Source organism: Oryctolagus cuniculus, chromosome 8 (genome assembly GCF_964237555.1).
Source record: "Oryctolagus cuniculus chromosome 8, mOryCun1.1, whole genome shotgun sequence".
In the NCBI taxonomy this organism is placed as follows: Eukaryota; Metazoa; Chordata; class Mammalia; order Lagomorpha; family Leporidae; genus Oryctolagus; species Oryctolagus cuniculus.
In genome coordinates this window covers 84,648,389-84,668,626 of record NC_091439.1, presented here as the reverse complement: position 1 = coordinate 84,668,626, position 20,238 = coordinate 84,648,389, and the positions used below count along the sequence as shown (strand labels likewise).

At 40.1% G+C, this 20,238-nt stretch overlaps 1 protein-coding gene across 3 annotated transcripts in view; it reads right to left on the bottom strand.

The window, feature by feature from the left end:
- PRKG2 (protein kinase cGMP-dependent 2) overlaps positions 1 to 20,238 on the bottom strand; it is a 134,502-nt gene that overhangs the window by 33,034 nt on the left and 81,230 nt on the right. For 2 of the 3 annotated variants that reach the window (XM_070047976.1, XM_002717087.5), the window contains 5 exons: positions 18,049 to 18,147; positions 16,569 to 16,722; positions 14,291 to 14,427; positions 12,217 to 12,306; positions 9,806 to 9,947 (listed from right to left, as the gene is read on the bottom strand). In XM_070047976.1, the coding sequence (XP_069904077.1) occupies positions 9,806 to 9,947; positions 12,217 to 12,306; positions 14,291 to 14,427; positions 16,569 to 16,722; positions 18,049 to 18,147 (622 nt within the window). Of the gene's footprint in view, positions 1 to 9,805; positions 9,948 to 12,216; positions 12,307 to 14,290; positions 14,428 to 16,568; positions 16,723 to 18,048; positions 18,148 to 20,238 lie in introns of those variants that run through there. The other variant, XM_017347475.3, reaches the window with a different exon arrangement.

Here is a 20,238-nt window from a genome sequence, read left to right as displayed (position 1 = left end):
AGTCTTGTTTTTTGATCAACCTTACAATCTCTGTCTTTTATTTCATGCATTTAGATTTGAATTTATATATTCAAAGTGATTACTAATACAAGAGATAGATTTATATCTATCATATTTGCTACTGTTATCAATTTGTTACCCTGTTCTTTGTTCCCCTTTGCTGTCCACTCTTTTTCTGATTTTTGTGGTATATACTTTTTTTTTTTTTGACAGGCAGAGTGGATAGTGAGAGAGAGAGACAGAGAGAAAGGTCTTCCTTGTGCCATTGGTTCATCCTCCAATGGCCGCCATGCCTGGCGTGCTGCGGCCGGCGCACCGCGCCGATCCAAAGGCAGGAATGCCAGGTGCTTCTCCTGGTCTCCCATGGGGTGCAGGGCCCAAGCACTTGGGCCATTTTCCACTGCCTTCCTGGGCCACAGCACAGAGCTGGCCTGGAAGAGGGGCAACAGGGAAAGAATCCGGCGCCCCGACCGGGACTAGAACCTGGTGTGCCGGCGCCGGTAGGTGGAGGATTAGCCTATTGAGCCACAGCGCCGGCCAGTATATACTTTTTTATTCTTTTGAATTTTGGATTGACATGTGAAATTTACAAATTTGTATGGAGTATGGTTTAATGTTTCAACACATATACACAATGCAAACCCATCATACCAAATAGTTAGCCTTTCCAGCTCCTTGTCTTTGGGTTTGGAACCTACTTGCTTGCCTCTTTCAGTTCTTTATACAGAATATAATACAATAGTGTAAACTATACTGAATGCCTTTATGATTCAATTTTCCCCTTTTTACTATACCAACTATACTTTTATTTTAACTTAAGTGGTTGCCCTAGAGTTTGCAATATACAACTAATCTAAGTCCACTTTCAAATGATAACACTTCATAGGTAGAGTACCTTATTATAACAAAATGATCCTTATTACTCTCTCTCCTTCATCTTGTTATCACTACTGTATTTATTTCACTTACATATAAGCATACATAAGTGAAGCATATTCAATCATATAAAACACATAGCAGTTTGTTCAAAGTAATAATGACAATACAGTATTCTCTACATATGTATGCACATATACTTTGAATAAACTGTTATCTGCTAGATCAACTAAGAATAAGAGAGGGTCAGCATTGTGGTACAGCAGGTTAAGCCACCACCTGTGATGCAGGCATCCCAAATGAGTGATGGTTTGAGTCCCAGTTGCTCCACTTTTGATCCAGCTCCCTGCTAATGCACCTGGGAAAACAGCCGAAGATGGCCCAAGTTGTTAGGCCCCTGAGAGCTCCTGATGGAGTTCTAGGTGTAACTCTGCCTTTCAAATAAATACACAAATAAATCTCTATTTTATATTTTATCAATTCATGTTAAGTTCATTACTATTATTAAGTTCCTATCATTGGCTTTATTTATTTCCTCCTTTTTTATTTGAAAGGGGAGAGAGAGAGAGAGAGAGAGAGAGAGAGAGAGAGAGAGAGAGAGATTGAGATTCTTGCATTTGCTGGCTCACTCCCCAAATGTTGCAACAGCCCGGGACTGGACCAGCCAGGAACCCAGAACTCCATCCAGATCTCCCACTTGGGTGACAAGGTCCAAATGCTTGGGCCATCTTTTGTTGCTTTCACAGGGGCATTAGCACAGAGCTAGATCAGAAGTGGAACAGCCAGGATTCTAACCAGTGCTCATACGGGATGTAGATATTACGCGTGGCGGCTTAACTCCCTGCACCACAACATTGACCCTTATTTTCTCCTTTTTTATTATCCAAAGTTGGATGTTCAGCTCAACAAATTTTATCCTTTCTTATTGCCTAGTTGAAACATTAAAGGCTGAATATATTACTGTTGACTAACATTTTAGTTGCAACCCACACATGTTGATATGTAGTATATTCTCTATTGTACAAGTACTTTTTAATATTCATTGAAATTTATTCTCTACAAATCCTTGCATTATTTTGAAATGTCCTCAGAATGCTGATGTGTGTTTTTTTTGTTAGTTGTTTCTTCTTGTTTTTTTTGTTTGTTTGTTTTTTTGTTTTTTGTTTTGTTTGTTATTGTTCCTGATTTCCACTTCAAATACACTGGGATCAGAGAACAAAAACTCTGTTCTGATTTTGAGATTAAGTAGAGGAACTGCTTCATTGGCCTTTTTTTCATTCTTATATGCTGAGCAATCTGCTAAATCCAGCCGAAAACACTGTGGCACAGTCTGCTATCATGGGGCTTTCAGTATAGAGAAGTATATAGACCATAATAATCAGGCAACAATATCAACACTCAACAGGCTTTATATAGGCCACTGGGGTTGAGAAGAAGGCAAGTTTTTTCTTAAACTCTTTAAGTACTGTCCTACACCTTCACATTGTTCTTACCCAGATAAATGACTGTTAACCATTATTGCCTTCGCCGACTCTCCTTGGCTTAGAAAATGAAGAAAGATGTAGGAACTTATGGGTTGGGCAGTTGAGATATGACCACGCCAGCTTCTTCATGGTCCTTTGCTTCCTTAATCCTTACTCCCCACCCAGCAAGTTCCCCAGTGTGGTGAGCTAGGACCCAGGTGGGATACATTTTGGAATAAGGCAAGATGGCAACCTTGATCATGAACCAAGTAGGAAGGGCAGAACAAGGGCTTCATTGCTCACCTCAACTCCATCATCTCTAGGTTTCATGGAAGGGCACTCCTCTACAGCCTACAGAGACACACCCCACCCCAAATCCAGACCTTTTCCAGAGTTGGATGGCTTCTCCAGGCTTACCCTGGTTTTTGCCAACAAACAAACGAAAAAATCTTTCCCGCACGTGCTTTCCTTATGTATCCAACCTCAAGAACTGATGAGGGGAAATGATGATGCTTTTTATCAGGATCTATATAATAAGGCCAAAGCCACTCTTAAAGACATTTTCACCCTTAGACATTCATGTCCAAGGCTGGACTGAGCACAGTGCCCGTCACCCAGATGGCATTCCTGCTGCACTGTCACCACACTGTCACCAGAGCCCCTCCCCTCCCGCAGCCCCCTCAGTCACCCTCGGCCAAGCAGCTCTGCTGGGCAGCCAGCAGACGGCCCACCTCCTATTCTCGCTATCTGCTGAAACTTGCTTAATGGACCAGTGCACAATCAAATTTTGTTAATATGTGTTCTCCACATATTGGGAATAATATTCTACAAGCCCATTAGATTAAGCTTATTAGTTGCGGTGTACACATGTTTTCTAAATCTTTGATGACTTTTGGTCTAAATGTTCTAACAATTTGGGGATATATTTATTAAACTTTTACAATTGTTCATATCTCCTTATCTATCAATTTATGCTTCTGATTTTTGAAACATTTTATAAGGTAAATAAAAGATTAGGATTATATAAGACTGTAGTGAAACGGGCCTCTTATCATCATGTGATAACTTCCTTCACCTGAAGAAATACTCTGGGGCATTGCGGGGTAGCAGATTAAGCCTCTGCCTGTGGTGCCAGCATCCCATATAGGCACTGGCTCCAGTCAAGCAGCTCCAGTTCTGATTCCGCTCCCTCCTAATGTGCCTGGGAAAGTAGCAGAAGATGGCTCAAATACTTGGGCCCCCGCAACCATGTGGGAGTCCTGGAAGAAGCTTCTGGCTTCTGGTTTTGGCCCCACCCCAGCCATTGTACCTTCTGTCTCTCCTTCTCTCTGTAACTATGCCTTTCATATAAATAAATAAATCTTGGCCGGCGCCGCGGCTCACTAGGCTAATCCTCTGCCTTGCGGCGCCGGCACACCGGGTTCTAGTCCCGGTCGGGGCACCGGATTCTGTCCCGGTTGCCCCTCTTCCAGGCCAGCTCTCTGCTGTGGCCCGGGAGTGCAGTGGAAGATGGCCCAAGTGCTTGGGCCCTGCACCCCATGGGAGACCAGGAGAAGCACCTGGCTCCTGGCTCCTGCCATCGGATCAGCGCGGTGCGCCGGCCACAGTGCGCTGGCCGCGGCGGCCATTGGAGGGTGAACCAACGGCAAAAGGAAGACCTTTCTCTCTGTCTCTCTCTCTCACTGTCCACTCTGCCTGTCAAAAAAATAAAAAATATAAATTAAAAAAAAAATCTTAAAAAAAAACCCTCTTCTCAGATACTAACATAATGAAACCTGCATTTAAATTTGTTTAACATTTCCTGGCTATATATTTTCCCATCTTTATAATTTCAGTCTTTTTGCATTCTCATATTTTAGGTCTATCTTTTATAAACATAAGATAGCTGACTTCAATATTTTTAAAATCTGTTTGCTAGCTGGTTTTTATCTGGAGAATTAAGTGCATTTAGATATATTAGATTTCTTTCTATTCTCATAATTTATGGTTCCCCTTTGCCTTCCAGATTTCCTGTTTCTCCTTTGCTACCTTACTTAAAATGATAATTTCTCCACCTATTGTATTCTAATTATCCTATGCTCACTTTCTGTGTTGCTGATTGGCAGTTACTTAGTATACCCTCATTTTAATACTATATATTAGAATGATAATGATTACCTTGCACCATAATTTTTAAACTGGCTAACACTTTTTTCACTGCTTTTTATATATGAGACCCTCCCTCAGGGATCATTTTTCTACTCCCCTAAGCACATCCTTTGTATGGAGGAGTGAACAGCCTGCATCTTTGATTTACAATGTCTATTTCAGCCTTCTTTAAAAGGCAGTTTCCCTGGATTTATTTATTATTCAAGTGTGTCAGTTATTGTCTCTCTCGGAATTGTTAAGATTTTATTCAACTGTACTCCAGCTTCTCTTGTTACTGTTGAAATACCAACTGAAAGTCTAATTTTCATGCTTTATAAAACGTAAGCTGTCTTTTCTCTGATAACTTTCAGTACTTTTGCTGCTCTGTACGTCTGTTAAAATGGCAAAATCCAAGAGCGCCTCCGTGATCTAGCTCTCTGCAGGAAACCACGGTGGCCCCGTGTGACCACCAGAACGCAGTGAAGAGCTGTCTTAGACCCTGAGAACAGGCCGTAGAATGCACTGGGGCATCGCCTTGCTTCCCTGGATGGCTCACTCTGACTCGAGGCCAGCCTCCACGGCAGGAGGACGTTCAGCCAGTACCGTGAAGAGATGCACACGAAGGAGAATGAAGTTCTCCAATTAACGGTCACTCACACGGGACTTGGGGACAAGTAGATCCACAAGCTTCCAGTGACTACGGCCCCGGCCAGCATGAGACTGAAACTCCACGTGACCTCGCGTCAGAGATGCCCAGCAGAGCCACTCAGTTTCCTGAGCTGTGAAGTCCTAAGTAATTATTTTGTTTTTAAGCCATTAAGTCTTGGAGTGATTTGTTATGCAAAAACCGGAACTAGAACAAACACAATTTGCCCTTATCTGGATCTTTTAGGGTTTCTTTACCTATGGTTGGTGTTTTTATAATTCCCAGAAAATTTATCAAAATTTCTGAAAATTTTCAGAAGTCCAATTTATCTTTTTCTTTTTATTTCCTTTAATACTTTCCTTAATTATCTGTATTATTTTTGTCTAGGACTCCAATTAACCTTTAAGAACTTCTCACAATGTTCTCCAAGTCTGTTCATTTTCTTTTCTTCCAGATTTTTATACCACATTCTATATAAATTTAATTTTCAGTTCACAAATTTTTCTCTTTGTCGATCGTCTGCTATTCACCTTCCCATTGCATTTTTCAAATTAATATATAATATAAGGCCATAAAATACTCAGGTATTTGGTGTGATTGAATTTTTATATGGATTCTACTCATATAATCACAACCCCCAGCCAAGAGAGAGACATTCCCAGAATCTCAGACAATGCCCCCCAGGGTCTTTTTCAGTCACTTGCTCCTCCCAGAGACAACCATATTGATTTCAACCATCTATCCTAGAATTTTGATAAATGTTATCATGTGGAAGGTACTCTTTTATGTGTAGGTTCTTTGGCTCAATAAAGTTTTAAAAGTCCATTCATATTATCTGGAATATTTCATTCTTCTATAATGCTGAACAGTATTCCTTTGCAGAATGTACTTTTTAAAGATTGATTTAATTAATTGAAAGGTAGGGGGAGAGGGGAGAGAGAGAGAACCAAAAAAACGAGGGTGAGAGAGATTCCATCTGCTATTTCACTCCCCTAAATGGCCACAATAGCCAGATATGCGCCAGGCCAAAGACAAGAGCTAAGAACTTCATCTGGGTCTCCCACATGGGTAGCATGGGCTCAAGTACTTCTATAATTTTGATACTATTATAAATAAATTTTACTTTTAATCCACTTATAAGTTTTTATTGCTAATATATCAGAACAGAATTTTTTTTTTTTTTTTGACAGGCAGAGTGGACAGAGAGAGAGAGAGACAGAGAGAAAGGTCTTCCTTTGCCGTTGGTTCACCCTCCAATGGCCGCCGCGGCCAGCGCGCTGCGGCCGGCGCACCGCGCTGATCCGATGGCAGGAGCCAGGAGCCAGGTGCTTTTCCTGGTCTCCCATGGGGTGCAGGGCCCAAGCACCTGGGCCATCCTCCACTGTACTCCCTGGCCACAGCAGAGAGCTGGCCTGGAAGAGGGGCAACCAGGACAGAATCCGGTGCCCCGACCGGGACTAGAACCCGGTGTGCCGGCGCCGCAAGGCGGAGGATTAGCCTAGTGAGCCGCGGCGCCGGCCCAGAATTTTGTTTTTATATTGACTTTGTACCCATAATCATGCTTAATTTATTTTTTTTTCTTGGTAGATTCTTTAGACCTTTCTACATAAAAATTCAGGTTGTTTACAGAGATAGACAGCACCTTCCTTTGTAATCTAAGGTATTTCATCTCATTCTTGTTTATTTCATTTGCTGATATCTCTATTACAATATTAAATCAAAGTGGTAAGAGCAGATATTCTTTCTTGTTCACAATCTAATAAAAAATGTTTACTATTTCAGCAGTAGGTATGATTTTAACTACATACAGGTCTATTCCTTGTTCCTTATACACTGAGGAAAATCTTGAAGTGAGGAGTTGTATTGTATCTGTTTAAATATAGACTGCACACGTGGCATTCCCCTTTTACAAGGCTTGAACACCCACTTTGGGTTGTTTTCCATAGGTTTCACAGTGGGGGTGTATGTGTGTGTGTGTTATAATTAAGCTCATCAAGAGGACAGTACAGTGGAACTTACTCTATTTCATATTTAATTTCAACTATTATGTTCTTCATTTCTTAATACGTTTCATTACTTTTTCAAATTTGTTAGATATTGTTTTGAAAGTCTCTATTCTTTATGTATTTTATTCCTTTTATTTTTTAAAAAGATTTATTGTATTTATTTGAAAGACAGAGTTACAGAGAGAGAGAGAGAGAGAGAGGTCTTCCATGTTGGTTCACTCCCCAGATGGCCGCAATGGCCAGAGCTGTGCCAATCTGAAGCCAGGAGCCAGGCGCTTCTTCCTGGTCTCACACGTGGGTGTAGGGGCCCAAGGACATGGGCCATCTCCTACTACTTTCCCAGGCCACAGTAGAGAGCTGGATTGGAAGTGGAGCAGCGAGGTCTTGAACCAGCGCCCACATAGGATGCCAGCGCTTCAGGCCAGGGCATTAACCAGCTGCGTCACAGCGTCAGACCCTAATTCCTCTTATTTTTAAAACATATGAGATCTGTTTATTTTATGTTTTTTTATTCAGATTACTCCTTGTATTTAGGAAAACTTGTGTATGTGCTTCTGCTCTGTTTCTGACAACTGGTGTCCATGGTACATTTTTTCCTGTACATATTTATTTTATTTTTTAAAATGAATATGTCTGTTCCTTGGAACTTTATCTCCAGGAGTTCTTTGTTTCCTGAGTTAAGAGTACATTCTTCAAGAGAAAATATACATGGGAACTTGGGCATGCTACCAATATGGATCCTTTTTCACTAAAATTCTTGTTTGGATTTTTCTTCTTTAAAGATTGGGTACCTAACCTCCACGTAGACCAGCCTGTAGCCAAGAATTCTCAGAGTTGACTTTTGTTCTTCTATGAAAAACCAATAATGAATAAAGCACGCTTCCTGCCTTGTACTCTCTCTTTACAGATCTGATATTTCTAGTTGCTGTTTTCCATTTCTCTCAGCATTTAATCTGCAGGACTCCTTGCTTGATAGTATATCCTTGAATTCAATTTCACATGCTGCCAAGGACCAACGCTTGGGCTCCTGTTGCCAGAGGGGCCAGTTAAATCCAAACCTCTAAGTCATCTGGACTGCAGGGCGTACCCAAGTTGGCAGCTTCAGTGTTTGATTTCCACCATGCGCTACACTCCAGCTTGGTTCGCAGCCCCAAGGGAATTCCCATCCTGTCTCATAAACTTGGCCATGCATTTGTGATACTGCTGTTCATGCTTCAGCTAGTATTTTTAGACATGTGAAAGCAGGAGAATTTCAGTTACATCTAGTTTAATATCTAGTTAGCAATAGAAATTGTCAACATTTGCTTCTTTTCATCTCTAACAGCTTTAGTCCTTATACTTTATTTGGCTGGTTGGCAAATGAATTAGTGGGCCTGATAACAACAGATAACAAGGAGAGTTACTGATCTCTGTGCCCACAAATACTGAATATACTATCTGATTTTTTTAAAAGACAGCTATGAAAAGGAATAGAGGAATATAATGCATAGCTTGCGTCTCTCATGATGGTTTTATTCTAGAATACTCCAAAGGGTTTCAATATAGAGCTGTGGGAAGCGCAGCCTAGGAAGGAAGTATAAATAAGAGGAGTGATTGAGGCCTTGTGTTCCTACCTCACTAGCTCTCAAAGCTGTCTTTCATAGCCAAAATAAAGCTTGAATGGATCAAAATGTTTCTTGGACTTTAGCCAGATTTCACATGAAAGGACTTTTATCTCACTCCTTTACCATGGAAAGAAATCTCTTAGCAATTACACATAATACATTTAACTCCTAAGGCTAAATTACAGAAATATAACTTGTGGACAATAAAATATCTTAAAAATTATTAAATAGATTAATTGTGAAAGGTTTAGTCCAGTGGCTTTCGAGGGTAACCACTCATTAAATGGCAGCTCTTATTATTTCCTTATATAGCAGTTCTGAGGTGAGAAACATGTACTATCCTGGGAATATCTCTGTTACATTCAGAGATGGATTGATACCCATGAGGTCTATCACAATGGACTCAGGACTCCATGTCTTTCCCATCCTTGGGGGCTCCCCACTGTGGGCTGGAGAACCTGAGACGCCAGGGATGGCTCTGCAGCTCTATTACACTCTCTCACAGAGAGCCGTTTATGCGACTGGCAGCATTTTTCTCTTTAGGGTGATAGGCAAGGCAGTTCATGTTAGGTGCCAGTGGATTACAAAGACGGACAGCAGGGAGAGTGTCTGTCCACAGGAAGCCTGCAGTCTTTAGCTGGGATTCTCAAACTCAGTTACAGATAAGAATCATCCAGAAAGATTTGGGAAAACTTCTAATTTTCTATATTTACCTTCTCACCCTATAGTTATTTTGTGGGAGGAATCATACTATCTTCTTTCCATATGCTTTATAGCCAGTCTCTGTTTGTAGTAGGAATCAATGAAAATGTAATAAAAATTATGAAACAATAAACTAACAGAATGTGATTTAGAAGGCATTTTCAGTAGGAATCACAAATATGATTGTAAAGTCAATTTCTAGGCCAAAAACAATGCACTTATAACACTGCTGCCTACCTCCACCATGCAATTTCAAAGGCCATTTCACTCCAAGTGAAAATAATAGCATTGTCAAAAATTAAAAATAACATGGCAACATCTACACAATGTTGTTTTTGGAAATCTCTCATATGACACCGTTAGTTAAAGAACTTGTCTTACCAGTTTAAGGTAACCATCGGCATCTAGAATTAAGTTTTCTGGCTTCAGGTCTCTGTAGATAATACCAAGTCGATGTAGGTAATCAAATGCTTCTGTTACACAAGCTACGCAGAATTTGGAGGTGGGCTCATCAAAGCTGCCTCTGCAACGACATACATTTTCCTCTTAGTACCTTAGGTATATACCTCTTTGCCAGTGTTCTAGGTGGCTCTGGTGCACTCTAAAGTTGTTACGGAGAGGGATGACGGTTTTATGCAAGGCAATATGGGGAGTTTGGGGAATGGTTATGGAGCAGTATTGTTGGAGATGAGGTAACCAGTAAAAACACTTATTGCATTGGTAAACTTACATGACATAAATGTTTTACAGGGTATCAGCACTAAAATGTATGTTATACTGCCAATAAATTAGAGGGACAGCTGATGTAAAAAGGAGCTGCTTCTTTAAATTTAAAATGTCTACATCCATACAACTGTGGTTATCTCAAATGAACATTAAAAAAGAAAAATAAGAAGAAAAGGACCTTTTTTCTAGATATCTATGGCAAACTCTGGAAAAAACTGAACTATCTCAGCAGTGATCTCAAACCAGACTTCTGTAACTTACTGCTTGAAAAACGACTATGTGACTATCTTCATGTCCTGTTTATATAGCATGTGACAGTTACATACAGAGAAATGGAACCAAAATTCCTTCCAAATGTTTTGTGTCCCCTTGATCTTTTAAGAGTTGCCCTGAGTTTGCATACTGAAGTTTTTAAGTATTGTGGCGATTTGTTGCATAACGAATGGAAGGGTATGGTTGTGGAGTGAGAGAAACTGGGTTTGACTCCTGTTTCTCCTATTCACTATGAGGGTATTTCAAAAATTCATGGAAATTTTAATTAAAAGATGATTTTACTTGGGTGCAAAAAAAATTGAAATCCATACATAGTTTTTATAATATGCACTGTGACCTTTTTGTAGACCTCTCATACATTCTTGGGCAAGGTGTTTGAGTCTCAGCATCTATACCTGTAAAATTGGGTTGCTACTTACATAATAGGAATTTTTCCAGGTATCAGGAACTTTTTCTAAATTTCTTAGATTCTCTAAATAAATTTTTTCTCTTAAAAGAGTAATGGAAGAAGCTAATGATTTTGGCAGTCTCATGAAGGCCTCCCCACTCTTCCAGGTTCTCCATCCAACCACACATTTCTACATTCATCTTCCACCCAGATACTCAGTGGGCTTTCCTCGCCTGGGTCAGCAATTCTCAGCCATGAATGCACATTAGATTTGCTTGAAAAGCATTTAAAATATCATTTACAGGAACCTGTTCCAGATGAAATTAATCATAGCTCTGGTGTCCAGGCCCAGAACATTTTGTGAAGGCTCCCCACGTGACTGTGACGTGCGGCCAGCGTGAGGGAACCACTGGCCGAGGTACAATGGTCTACACGTTTGGCCTGGCATTAAGCTCCCACAGTCTAGTGCCAAGCTACTTTCCTATTTCCTCCTCAATTGTTCTTGTCTTCTACTCAAATTCCTCTGTCCCTAGTTCATAAAGACACCTAAAAACATCCTAAATTCCCTGCTTTGCTTGATTTAAAGCAGTGTCCTTGCCTGTCTACTTTTCTGAATTTCTGTCGCCTTCAGAACTTAATTGCAATCCTTCTTCTATGATTTTTTCTTTGTCTCTTCTCTTCAGAGCTCACTCTCTACAACATTTATCTGGTATCTAACTACAGAGTGCCAACTTCTTAGTCATCATTTAGTTTCACATTGAACAATGAAATGCTTTTAAGGTACACACTTGGTTTCCCCAAATAAACTCTATAAACTTGTTAGAAATAAGAGTTTACATTATCTCATTTAGAACCTGGCCCCCACCTCCCAACCCCACTGCCTGCTATGGTATCTTTCACTCGGCCGGGGGCGGGGGGGGGGGTTAGGGGTACTCAATAAACATCTGTGTGGTTTTCATTACATAGAAAACACTGTTTTATTTTGTTGTTGTTGAAACTGACAATTTGCAGACAATTCCCTCTGCCTTGCAGTAAGGGTGTAACCACTCCCCACCCACGCTCTCTTTATCACCCTGCTAAAGACGAAGCTCTGGAATCAGAAACATCTGACTTTAAACACTAACTCAACCTCCTAAGGGCCAGGTAACCTTGGATAGTTCATGGCCTCACTACACATGGGATTTTTTAACACCTAAAATTAGATGACAATGATTACCTTTGTGCAGATGACACCATTGTCACATTAGCTGAGAAAACAGTATTATTTTGTTTTATGAAGTGATAACATATGCCTATAATCATTCCCTAACAATTCCCTTCAGGCCTCTTTAAATGATCATCAACATAGCCTTCGTTACACCAGATGTGACAGGCAAAAAGCTCTGGCTTATGACTTTGTCATTACCTGTCCCTTAATATGCTCCACAGCTCGCCACCTAAGCATGCCTCCAGAAGCATGTAGACGTACTTGTTATCCTTGAAAGTTCGATACAGTCTGTGAAGACAGATAGAAACATGGATATTATTAGAAATCTAGCTTACAAACCTCTTTAAACTTGCTTAAGACTATCATCAATAACATTTTGAACAATGAACTTCCTCTTCATACAGACATCTTATAGCTACATTGGGCATCTTGCCAAATTCTCTTTGATCTTCCCTATGGCCTTGCTTTTGCTCATTTGGATCTCTCAGACAGCCCTTCCTCTACCCACAGACTGAATTTCTTAATCCCAGATTCAATGTCAAAGTTTCTATTCATTTATCAAGGCCAAGATCCAAGGCCACCGTCTTCAGAGAGCAGGTCACTGTCTCAGCTATCAAATCCTTCCTCCAGAAAGCCAGACACCTTGGTACATGTCACTGTGAAAACCACTTTGTGTAACGGTGATTCATGCCCAAGTCTGGTGTACCCTAGATATTCAACTGATGTTGGACCCCACTGGAAGAAGACTCTGACAGTGACACTGGTAAGCTATACACTGAGTGGGCTGTGCACAGGGGAGTACCATGGGAGGAAAGGAAACAAATCCAGGTGGAAGGAGAGTAGAGTTATGGTCTAGTTTCAACAAAAGCCCCAACTTTAAGGGGCTCTGCTCTTCTTGGACACAAGATGTCCCTGGAGAGAAAGTATGACCTTGGGCATCTAAGAATGATGCCCACAGAGGAGGTAAACTAGAGTTCCCAGCTAGCGACACTCTCAGGAGCTGGGGAGATGGTGTCCTCAGTCTTGGAGTGGGACGTAGGCAGGGTACCATAATCAACACTGGGGGAAAGCAGTTTCTGGGTAGTAATAATCAAAGGAGCCCCTTTTTTCCTTAGGCCCATGCTCAAGCCAAAGCAGACAACAGAGCAGCTACATCACGTAGGAGTAAAAGCAGCAGTCTAGCAAAGTGGTTCAGAGTGAGCTTGGCAACCAAGCTGCCCCAGCTCCACTATCAGATAGGACATTTATTAACTATGCAACCTCAAATGTATTGCTTGGACATATATATTCATTTGGTTATGGATCGATCATATATTATTAACGATACATTTTATTAAATATAGAGATATAAATATAGGTGGCTGATATATGTTAATTTCTTAATACATGTTGTCATTAGCATTTAATTCCTAACATTATTATTGCCCTGTTATATGCCAGATACTTTGTAAAGAGCTAGAAATGAGAAAATGAACACAACCAAATCCATGCCCTGAAGCTGCTCATCATAGACTGTTAATGAAATATTAATTCAAAAAGGGCATCCTGAGAACATAGTTAATATAAAGATAATTGGATGACTCTCTATTGCCAGCATTGCCTTGGTTCAGACTTTTATTTTAATCTTGGAAAAAACACGGGTCTGGGAATTTGGAGAGGCAGTAAGTTTCTCTCAAGGCATTTGATCAAAAAGCATAAATTCTATTCATTATAGGGACACTTTACATGACCTAGAAATCGCTAAAACTGCACTCTGGGGCATTAAGACATATGAAAACAAAAACTGCCTTACCCCACTAAGCCATGAATGCCTAAGTGAAGAGAGCTGGGGCCTAGAATAACATTTTTTCCCCTCCACATTTTAACGGTAGCTACAGAAAAAAGAACAACTAATAAGAGGTGGTTCTCTTGGTGCTTAGGCACTTCTAGGGTCAGGGTATTTCCTCTCCGTAAGGCTACAGGTCACTTCCTGCAAAAACTCAACATGAGCACACTCTCCAATGGGTATCATAGAATTCTTGCTTCCTTATTCCTAAATTCTGCAATAGGTCTAGTAGACACACACACACACACACACGAAGCCTACTCAAGAAGAAAATCAGCTGCAAAGCTCTCACTCCAGATCTCAAATTTCCAACTGTTGCTGTGACTTCAACGGAAGAATCAGAGTGCAGCCTCCCTCTTGTCCTCTCCAGTCTATTATCTCGCATGAAAATATTCAAAAGACCCTAAAAATCAATCTTAAGTCTGGGCAGGCCAATTGCTCACTTACTTCACAATGAATGGAGAACACAACTCTTCCAAGATCCTCTTTTCTGAGTAGACATGCTCCTGTTGCTTAGTGTCCACTATGTGCTTCTTCCTTATACACTTCATTGCAAACGCAACATTCTCATTTTTCACTTTAACCTAGGTAAGGAATGGAAGGAGTCTTTAAAATTAAATTTCTGGGAAAGATTTGAAGTATACATCAAAAACATGAAGTATATATCTAAAGCAGTTAACATTGTTTTGCATTAAATAGTATAGATAAAGTTCAAACTCTTATCCTTCTAGAACTGAATTCCATTTAGGTGTACAATACTATCTTCCATCATAATTTCCAAAATAAGTCATATATTTGGTTTTAAAATGTGTGTACTGGGGCCGACGCTGCGGCTCACCAGGCTAATCCTCCGCCTTGCGGTGCCGGCACACCGGGTTCTAGTCCCAGTCAGGGCACCGGATCCTGTCCCGGTTGCCCCTCTTCCAGGCCAGCTCTCTGCTGTGGCCCGGGAGTGCAGTGGAGGATGGCCCAGGTGCTTGGGCTCTGCACCCCATGGGAGACCAGGAGAAGCACCTGGCTCCTGCCATCGGATCAGCGCGGTGCGCCGGCTGCAGCACGCCGGCCGCGGTGGCCATTGGAGGGTGAACCAACGGCAAAGGAAGACCTTTCTCTCTGTCTCTCTCTCTCACTGTCCACTCTGCCTGTCAAGAAAAAAAAAATGTGTGTACTGAAAATAAGAAAAAATTTATTGAAAGATTTAATATTTAGAGATTTAATTTTCTATTTTGTATAACATGAAAAACTGACCTTTGCTTTAAAAAGCTGTTAATATCTGTTTCTTTGATTTTGCAAGCAAAGCAAACTAAAATCTACTTCTACATGTGCACTACTGAATAAGGTGACCATTCATTCATGAAGTTATTTAAATTTCAATTAATTAAAAATCCAGTTCCTAAGTGGCACCAGCCACATCCACCCACTGGTTATGCTATTAAACAGCACAAACACATTTCCATCAACCCAGAAAGTTCTGTTGGAGAGTGCTGCTCTAAATGCACAATCCGGATTTTCCCAACAAAGAAAAGGAAGATTTTGCAGTAGGTGTTTTTCTGACAGATGTAAAGCTCCATAGATAGATCATACTAAACAAGTAACTTGATGGTGCAGAGCTGAGTGGTACCTCATGCGTTAGCACATTTGCCATTACTGCTGCGTATGACTGTCAATCAATCGTGCAACTATTGCTTCAATTATTAACATCGAGGAAAACAGATCTCAGTATTGTTAGTTCAATCCTTAGCCATGGGTTTTGGTGAGAAACATCACTGCTAATGGATACTACCTTTATCTCTCCCTATGGCCTAAGACATTACAACTGTCCTTTGCCTTTGTAAAGAACATCCCATACTCCTGTCAAAGAAGAAATGTGCACTGGGGTTGAGGTGCCCAGGCCAGAGTCTCCTGCAGCATTTCCAATCTACTTGTGCCCGGGGCCATTGAGCAGATGGAGGTGTCAGCAGAATTCTTGAGGTTGGTGATGTCCAGTGAACCATTAGCAATTTGATATGCAAAGAAGGACCGGGCAATTGCTAAGGGTTCTGAGCCATCCGTACCCAGTAAGCTCACAGATCTGCACTCTGCAGCATCCTCAGAACACTCAATCAGATAGCAGCCCTTCTGCTGCTCCTTGGAGATTGATAATCAAGCCCAGACGGGCAGTGAGGTGGCAAACAGAAAGGAAACCAGACCAAGCTCAACACCACAGAGGGCTGGTTTTCATCTTCTTTTCTTTATTTCTGATAGAAAATTTGAGCAACCTCCCAAAAGAGGAAAATGAAAGCCTAATACAGGCATGAGCGTGGAGCTGCTTCAAGGATAACTGTAAATTTCTGCAGGGCACACTCTCCTTTTCTTTGCTGACAGGCAATGAATATGTCATGAGCGTTTATATAAACACATTTTGCTGTTGAAAATACACTTTTTATGTGTTAGAACACTTGGGAAGGCCTATTTGATACATTCTCTGATAATTACCATCAGGAGAAAATTAAAAAGGATGCAATGAAAGGAGCTTGAAATCACAGCTAATTATTACCCGCTACTTACTAGCACAGACCTGCTACCATACAATATACAGAGTGAAAAATTTACTTTCTCGATTTCAGCTGAAAGCAATGTTTAAGAGAGCAATAACAATTCACATTTTCCTCCAAGATAAGCTGGAATATAAAACAACAACGGTCAAAAAGGCTTCTCTCAGATGCTTGAAACGTAAACCCCTTACAAGCTCAACTCTTCCGAACCCACCAACGCCCAGTGTTGCGATAATCTCAAGGTTCTGGAATGGGGATGATGAGGAAAATCGGGCCACCTTCTCCTTCAGCTGAATCATCTCCAGAGAGAGCGCTTTGGACAGCTTCCAGCTAGACATGGACCTCCTGGAGGAGAGAAGGGAAACTTTACACACGCCCCTGTAGTCAGGCAGCAGTCATGCCACACATAGATCCTAGGCTTACAACAGGCTTATTTCTGCCTGTAGTTGCCATAAATAACTACCTCAACTTTGATAGGATCCGATTCAGGCACATCTGGAGAGAAAACCAATGAGACACACAAACGACACACACCCTAAGCAATACGTGGAAATCAAATTGAATCAATAAAGACGTAAAATGGGTGAATTTTTGTAGTGTTTAAAATATGTCTCAATGAAATCATTAATGGTAATGAAATCCAGAAAGGCATTTCCATTGCTGGCCATACAGGAATGTGTCACCCTAGGAATGTCGGTCATGTTTTGCTATTTTTATCAGATCTTGAAGTTTGCATGGCTCACCCAGAATAAATTGGTTTACAAAACATGAACAGTACATCTCTTCCTTTATATCTAAATATTGTTGTTTGGAAATACCCATATTATTCTTCTAATTAAGGCTTGCTGCTCTGAGTCTTAAATTCACAAATTATTACTGTCAAAAGCTTTTGGCATAAAATTTGCAAATATATTCCTTGAAAAAACCTATTTATGTACTGATTAAATACTCTACTTTAATTGAAACTTCAGTTTTCCAGAAGTTTTTTTATCATACAGCTTCAGTAACATGATCTGCTTAACATAATATTTCAGTATCCACTCTTAAATAAGTTTTCGGAGAATAATTTCCAATGAGTAGAGTTTTCTATTAAACTAAAATATTTTCATTACTATTGCTACATTTATACTCCAATTTAACTCTCCCCCTCCGCACACACATCCCTAGACAATAGCTCCCTCATATTTTGAAAAATTCTGACTGTAATCCTGCACCTTGCCTGTAATCAGGTATTAATGTCCCTTTGAGCTAGGTTACTAGACAACGTAAAAAAAAAATCTCTTTCCAAGAGTCCCCAGTCAGGAAATTTCCAACCTTACTCAACACCTAAAATAAAAAAGCCAACTTATTTTACAAAAACACTTCCAAAAGTTCAAGGGGAATGGCATTCTAAAATAAGTTTATTTTGATGCTAAAAAAATTGAAATCCATGCATAATTTTTTAAATACACATACTCCTCCAACTTACAGAAGACCCTTCCTAGACTTAAATGACCCCCATTCTACTGGTAAGTGGTATCTTTGCAGAAGAACAATGAAAAACACTCCCAGCATTTTCTAATGAAGGCAGAGTAAAAATTACCACCTGGGGAATCATACCCCGAAGTCCCCTCCCCCCTTCATCAGCAACCAGAGATCACATCCAGTTTAGGAAAATGTCCCTGCACTTACTTTGCATGTCTTTTTTCATCATCACGGTTCAGGTTTGCCACATACCCTTCAAGGTATTTCTGGAGATCTTCGAACGTGCCAACAGTTTGATTGAACGTTCTGAATAAAACAGTACAAAATAGAACAAAATAAAATCCCTGTGTTGATAATCACCAAGAAAATGTGACATTTGTCTTAAGCTTATGAGAGACTAACTATATGGATATGCATGACTTTGGTAGTTGGTTTTCAATAACTTAAAGAATATTAAAGTTACCATGATATGTAGAATTGATATTGGAAACTGTATCATTGATCCTTTGTGTTTACAAATCAAAGGAGGCAACCAATGAGAAGAAAAAGCATTTCTCATCATTTTCTGCCTTGCATTTTTGGTTTGCCAATCATTTTTCCCTTCAGATTTGCCCCACACAATCAACGATGGAGATGTCACAAATCACACCTTCCATTTGCTTCGAGCTCTTGCCATAATGAGTTTTGCACATGTTTTACATTTTAAAAATGAGAAGTATAGTTCTAACCTTAACTCTCCTTTCACTGTATTCCCTCTAAGCCTGTATTCAAATCCTGAATTAGGAAGGAGGAAATAAAAAGCCATAGGCGTTCACTCACTACATTTCTTGCAAAGATGGTGCCCTTTATTCGCTACCATCTGGTGAGCATCCCATATGCCCAAGACTATGTCAGATGCTGGCAGTGCAGCTGCAGTGAGCAAGTTACTTGTTTCCGCATTCATGAAGCTTACAGAACATTGAGAAGACAGATGTGTTTTTAAAAAGCAGAGTGTGAATAATGATATGATAAGCTATACACAGTGCTCTGGGAACATCATCACAGGCTCTTTCTACACTCTATAAGACACTGCTAGGAAGACCATATGATTTATCATCCAAATTGGGATACTTTTCAGAATGAAATGAGGTGCCAATACTAACTGTGATGGGGTAGCCAAACTGTATCAAGAAACTTGGATGTAAGTCAACCTATTAATAGCAAACTCAAATTCTCTCACCCATAAGAAAAATCACATAACATTGTAATGTCTCATTATGTCCAGTGTAGTACTACATATGCTATAGACTTTCTGATATACACAAATAGATTAACATTTTAAAATTATAAACTTCCAAGTAATTTGTAAAGTATGTAAAATCATCAGTTCCTTTTCATGAATTATAAATACATGAGATATCACATAAACATATCTGATCACAGAGTAAAGGAGTTGTTTTTTTTCTTATGTATCTTCAGTGCTAGCATTTTGGAGCAATTTATAAGATTTTATCACATAGCTAATGCTATTCAGGGCATGTAAATTTTTTAAAAGATTTATTTGAAAGGCAGAGTTACATACAGAGGGGAAGATATAGAGGTCTTCCATCCACTGATTCACTCCCCAAATGGCCACTAACCATTAGGGATAGGCCAGGCCAAAGCCAGAAGCCAGGAGCTTCTTCCAGGTCTCCCACATTAGTACAGGGGCCTAAGCACTTGGACCATCTCCGCTGCTTTCCCAGGCACGTTAGATGAGTTGGACGGGAAGTGGAGCAGCTAGAATGGGAACTGGCACCCATATAGTATGCCAGCACTGCAGACAGCAGCTTTGCCTGTTCCGCCACAATGCAGGCTCCACATGTAAATGTTTTTTAAGGAACTCTACAAAAACAAGTATTACTGGGATAGCATTACACCAACATAATTTCTGCTTGACAGTTGATTTTCAAACATCCCTTATATCTGAACACACTCATAATTTAAGCCTATTTCCACTCTTTCTAAAGTAATATATTTGTTTATTTATTTGAAAGGTAGAGTTATAGAGAGACAGACAGAGACAGAGAGACAAAGACAGAGAAAGAGAGTATTCCCTATTTCTTTGACTATACTAATATAGCTTTGATATGTTAGAATTTCCCTTATTGTACCCAGTAGATAACCAACAAACATTTCACTGATCAGTATGAAATCCAAAGAGCCTGATTCAAATAGGATTTGTATTAAGTGAAAGATACTATATGACACCTGTTCTGAAAAATAATCCAATACCTTCAGAAATTAATATTGACTATAATTTCTTAATATCGATATTGGCACTTACAAATTACTGCAAATGCTAAATTAATACTTCTCTGGAATCACATACAGCTAATGAATACTCTATACTTTTTCAGAGAGAGCTTTTGCTCCAAA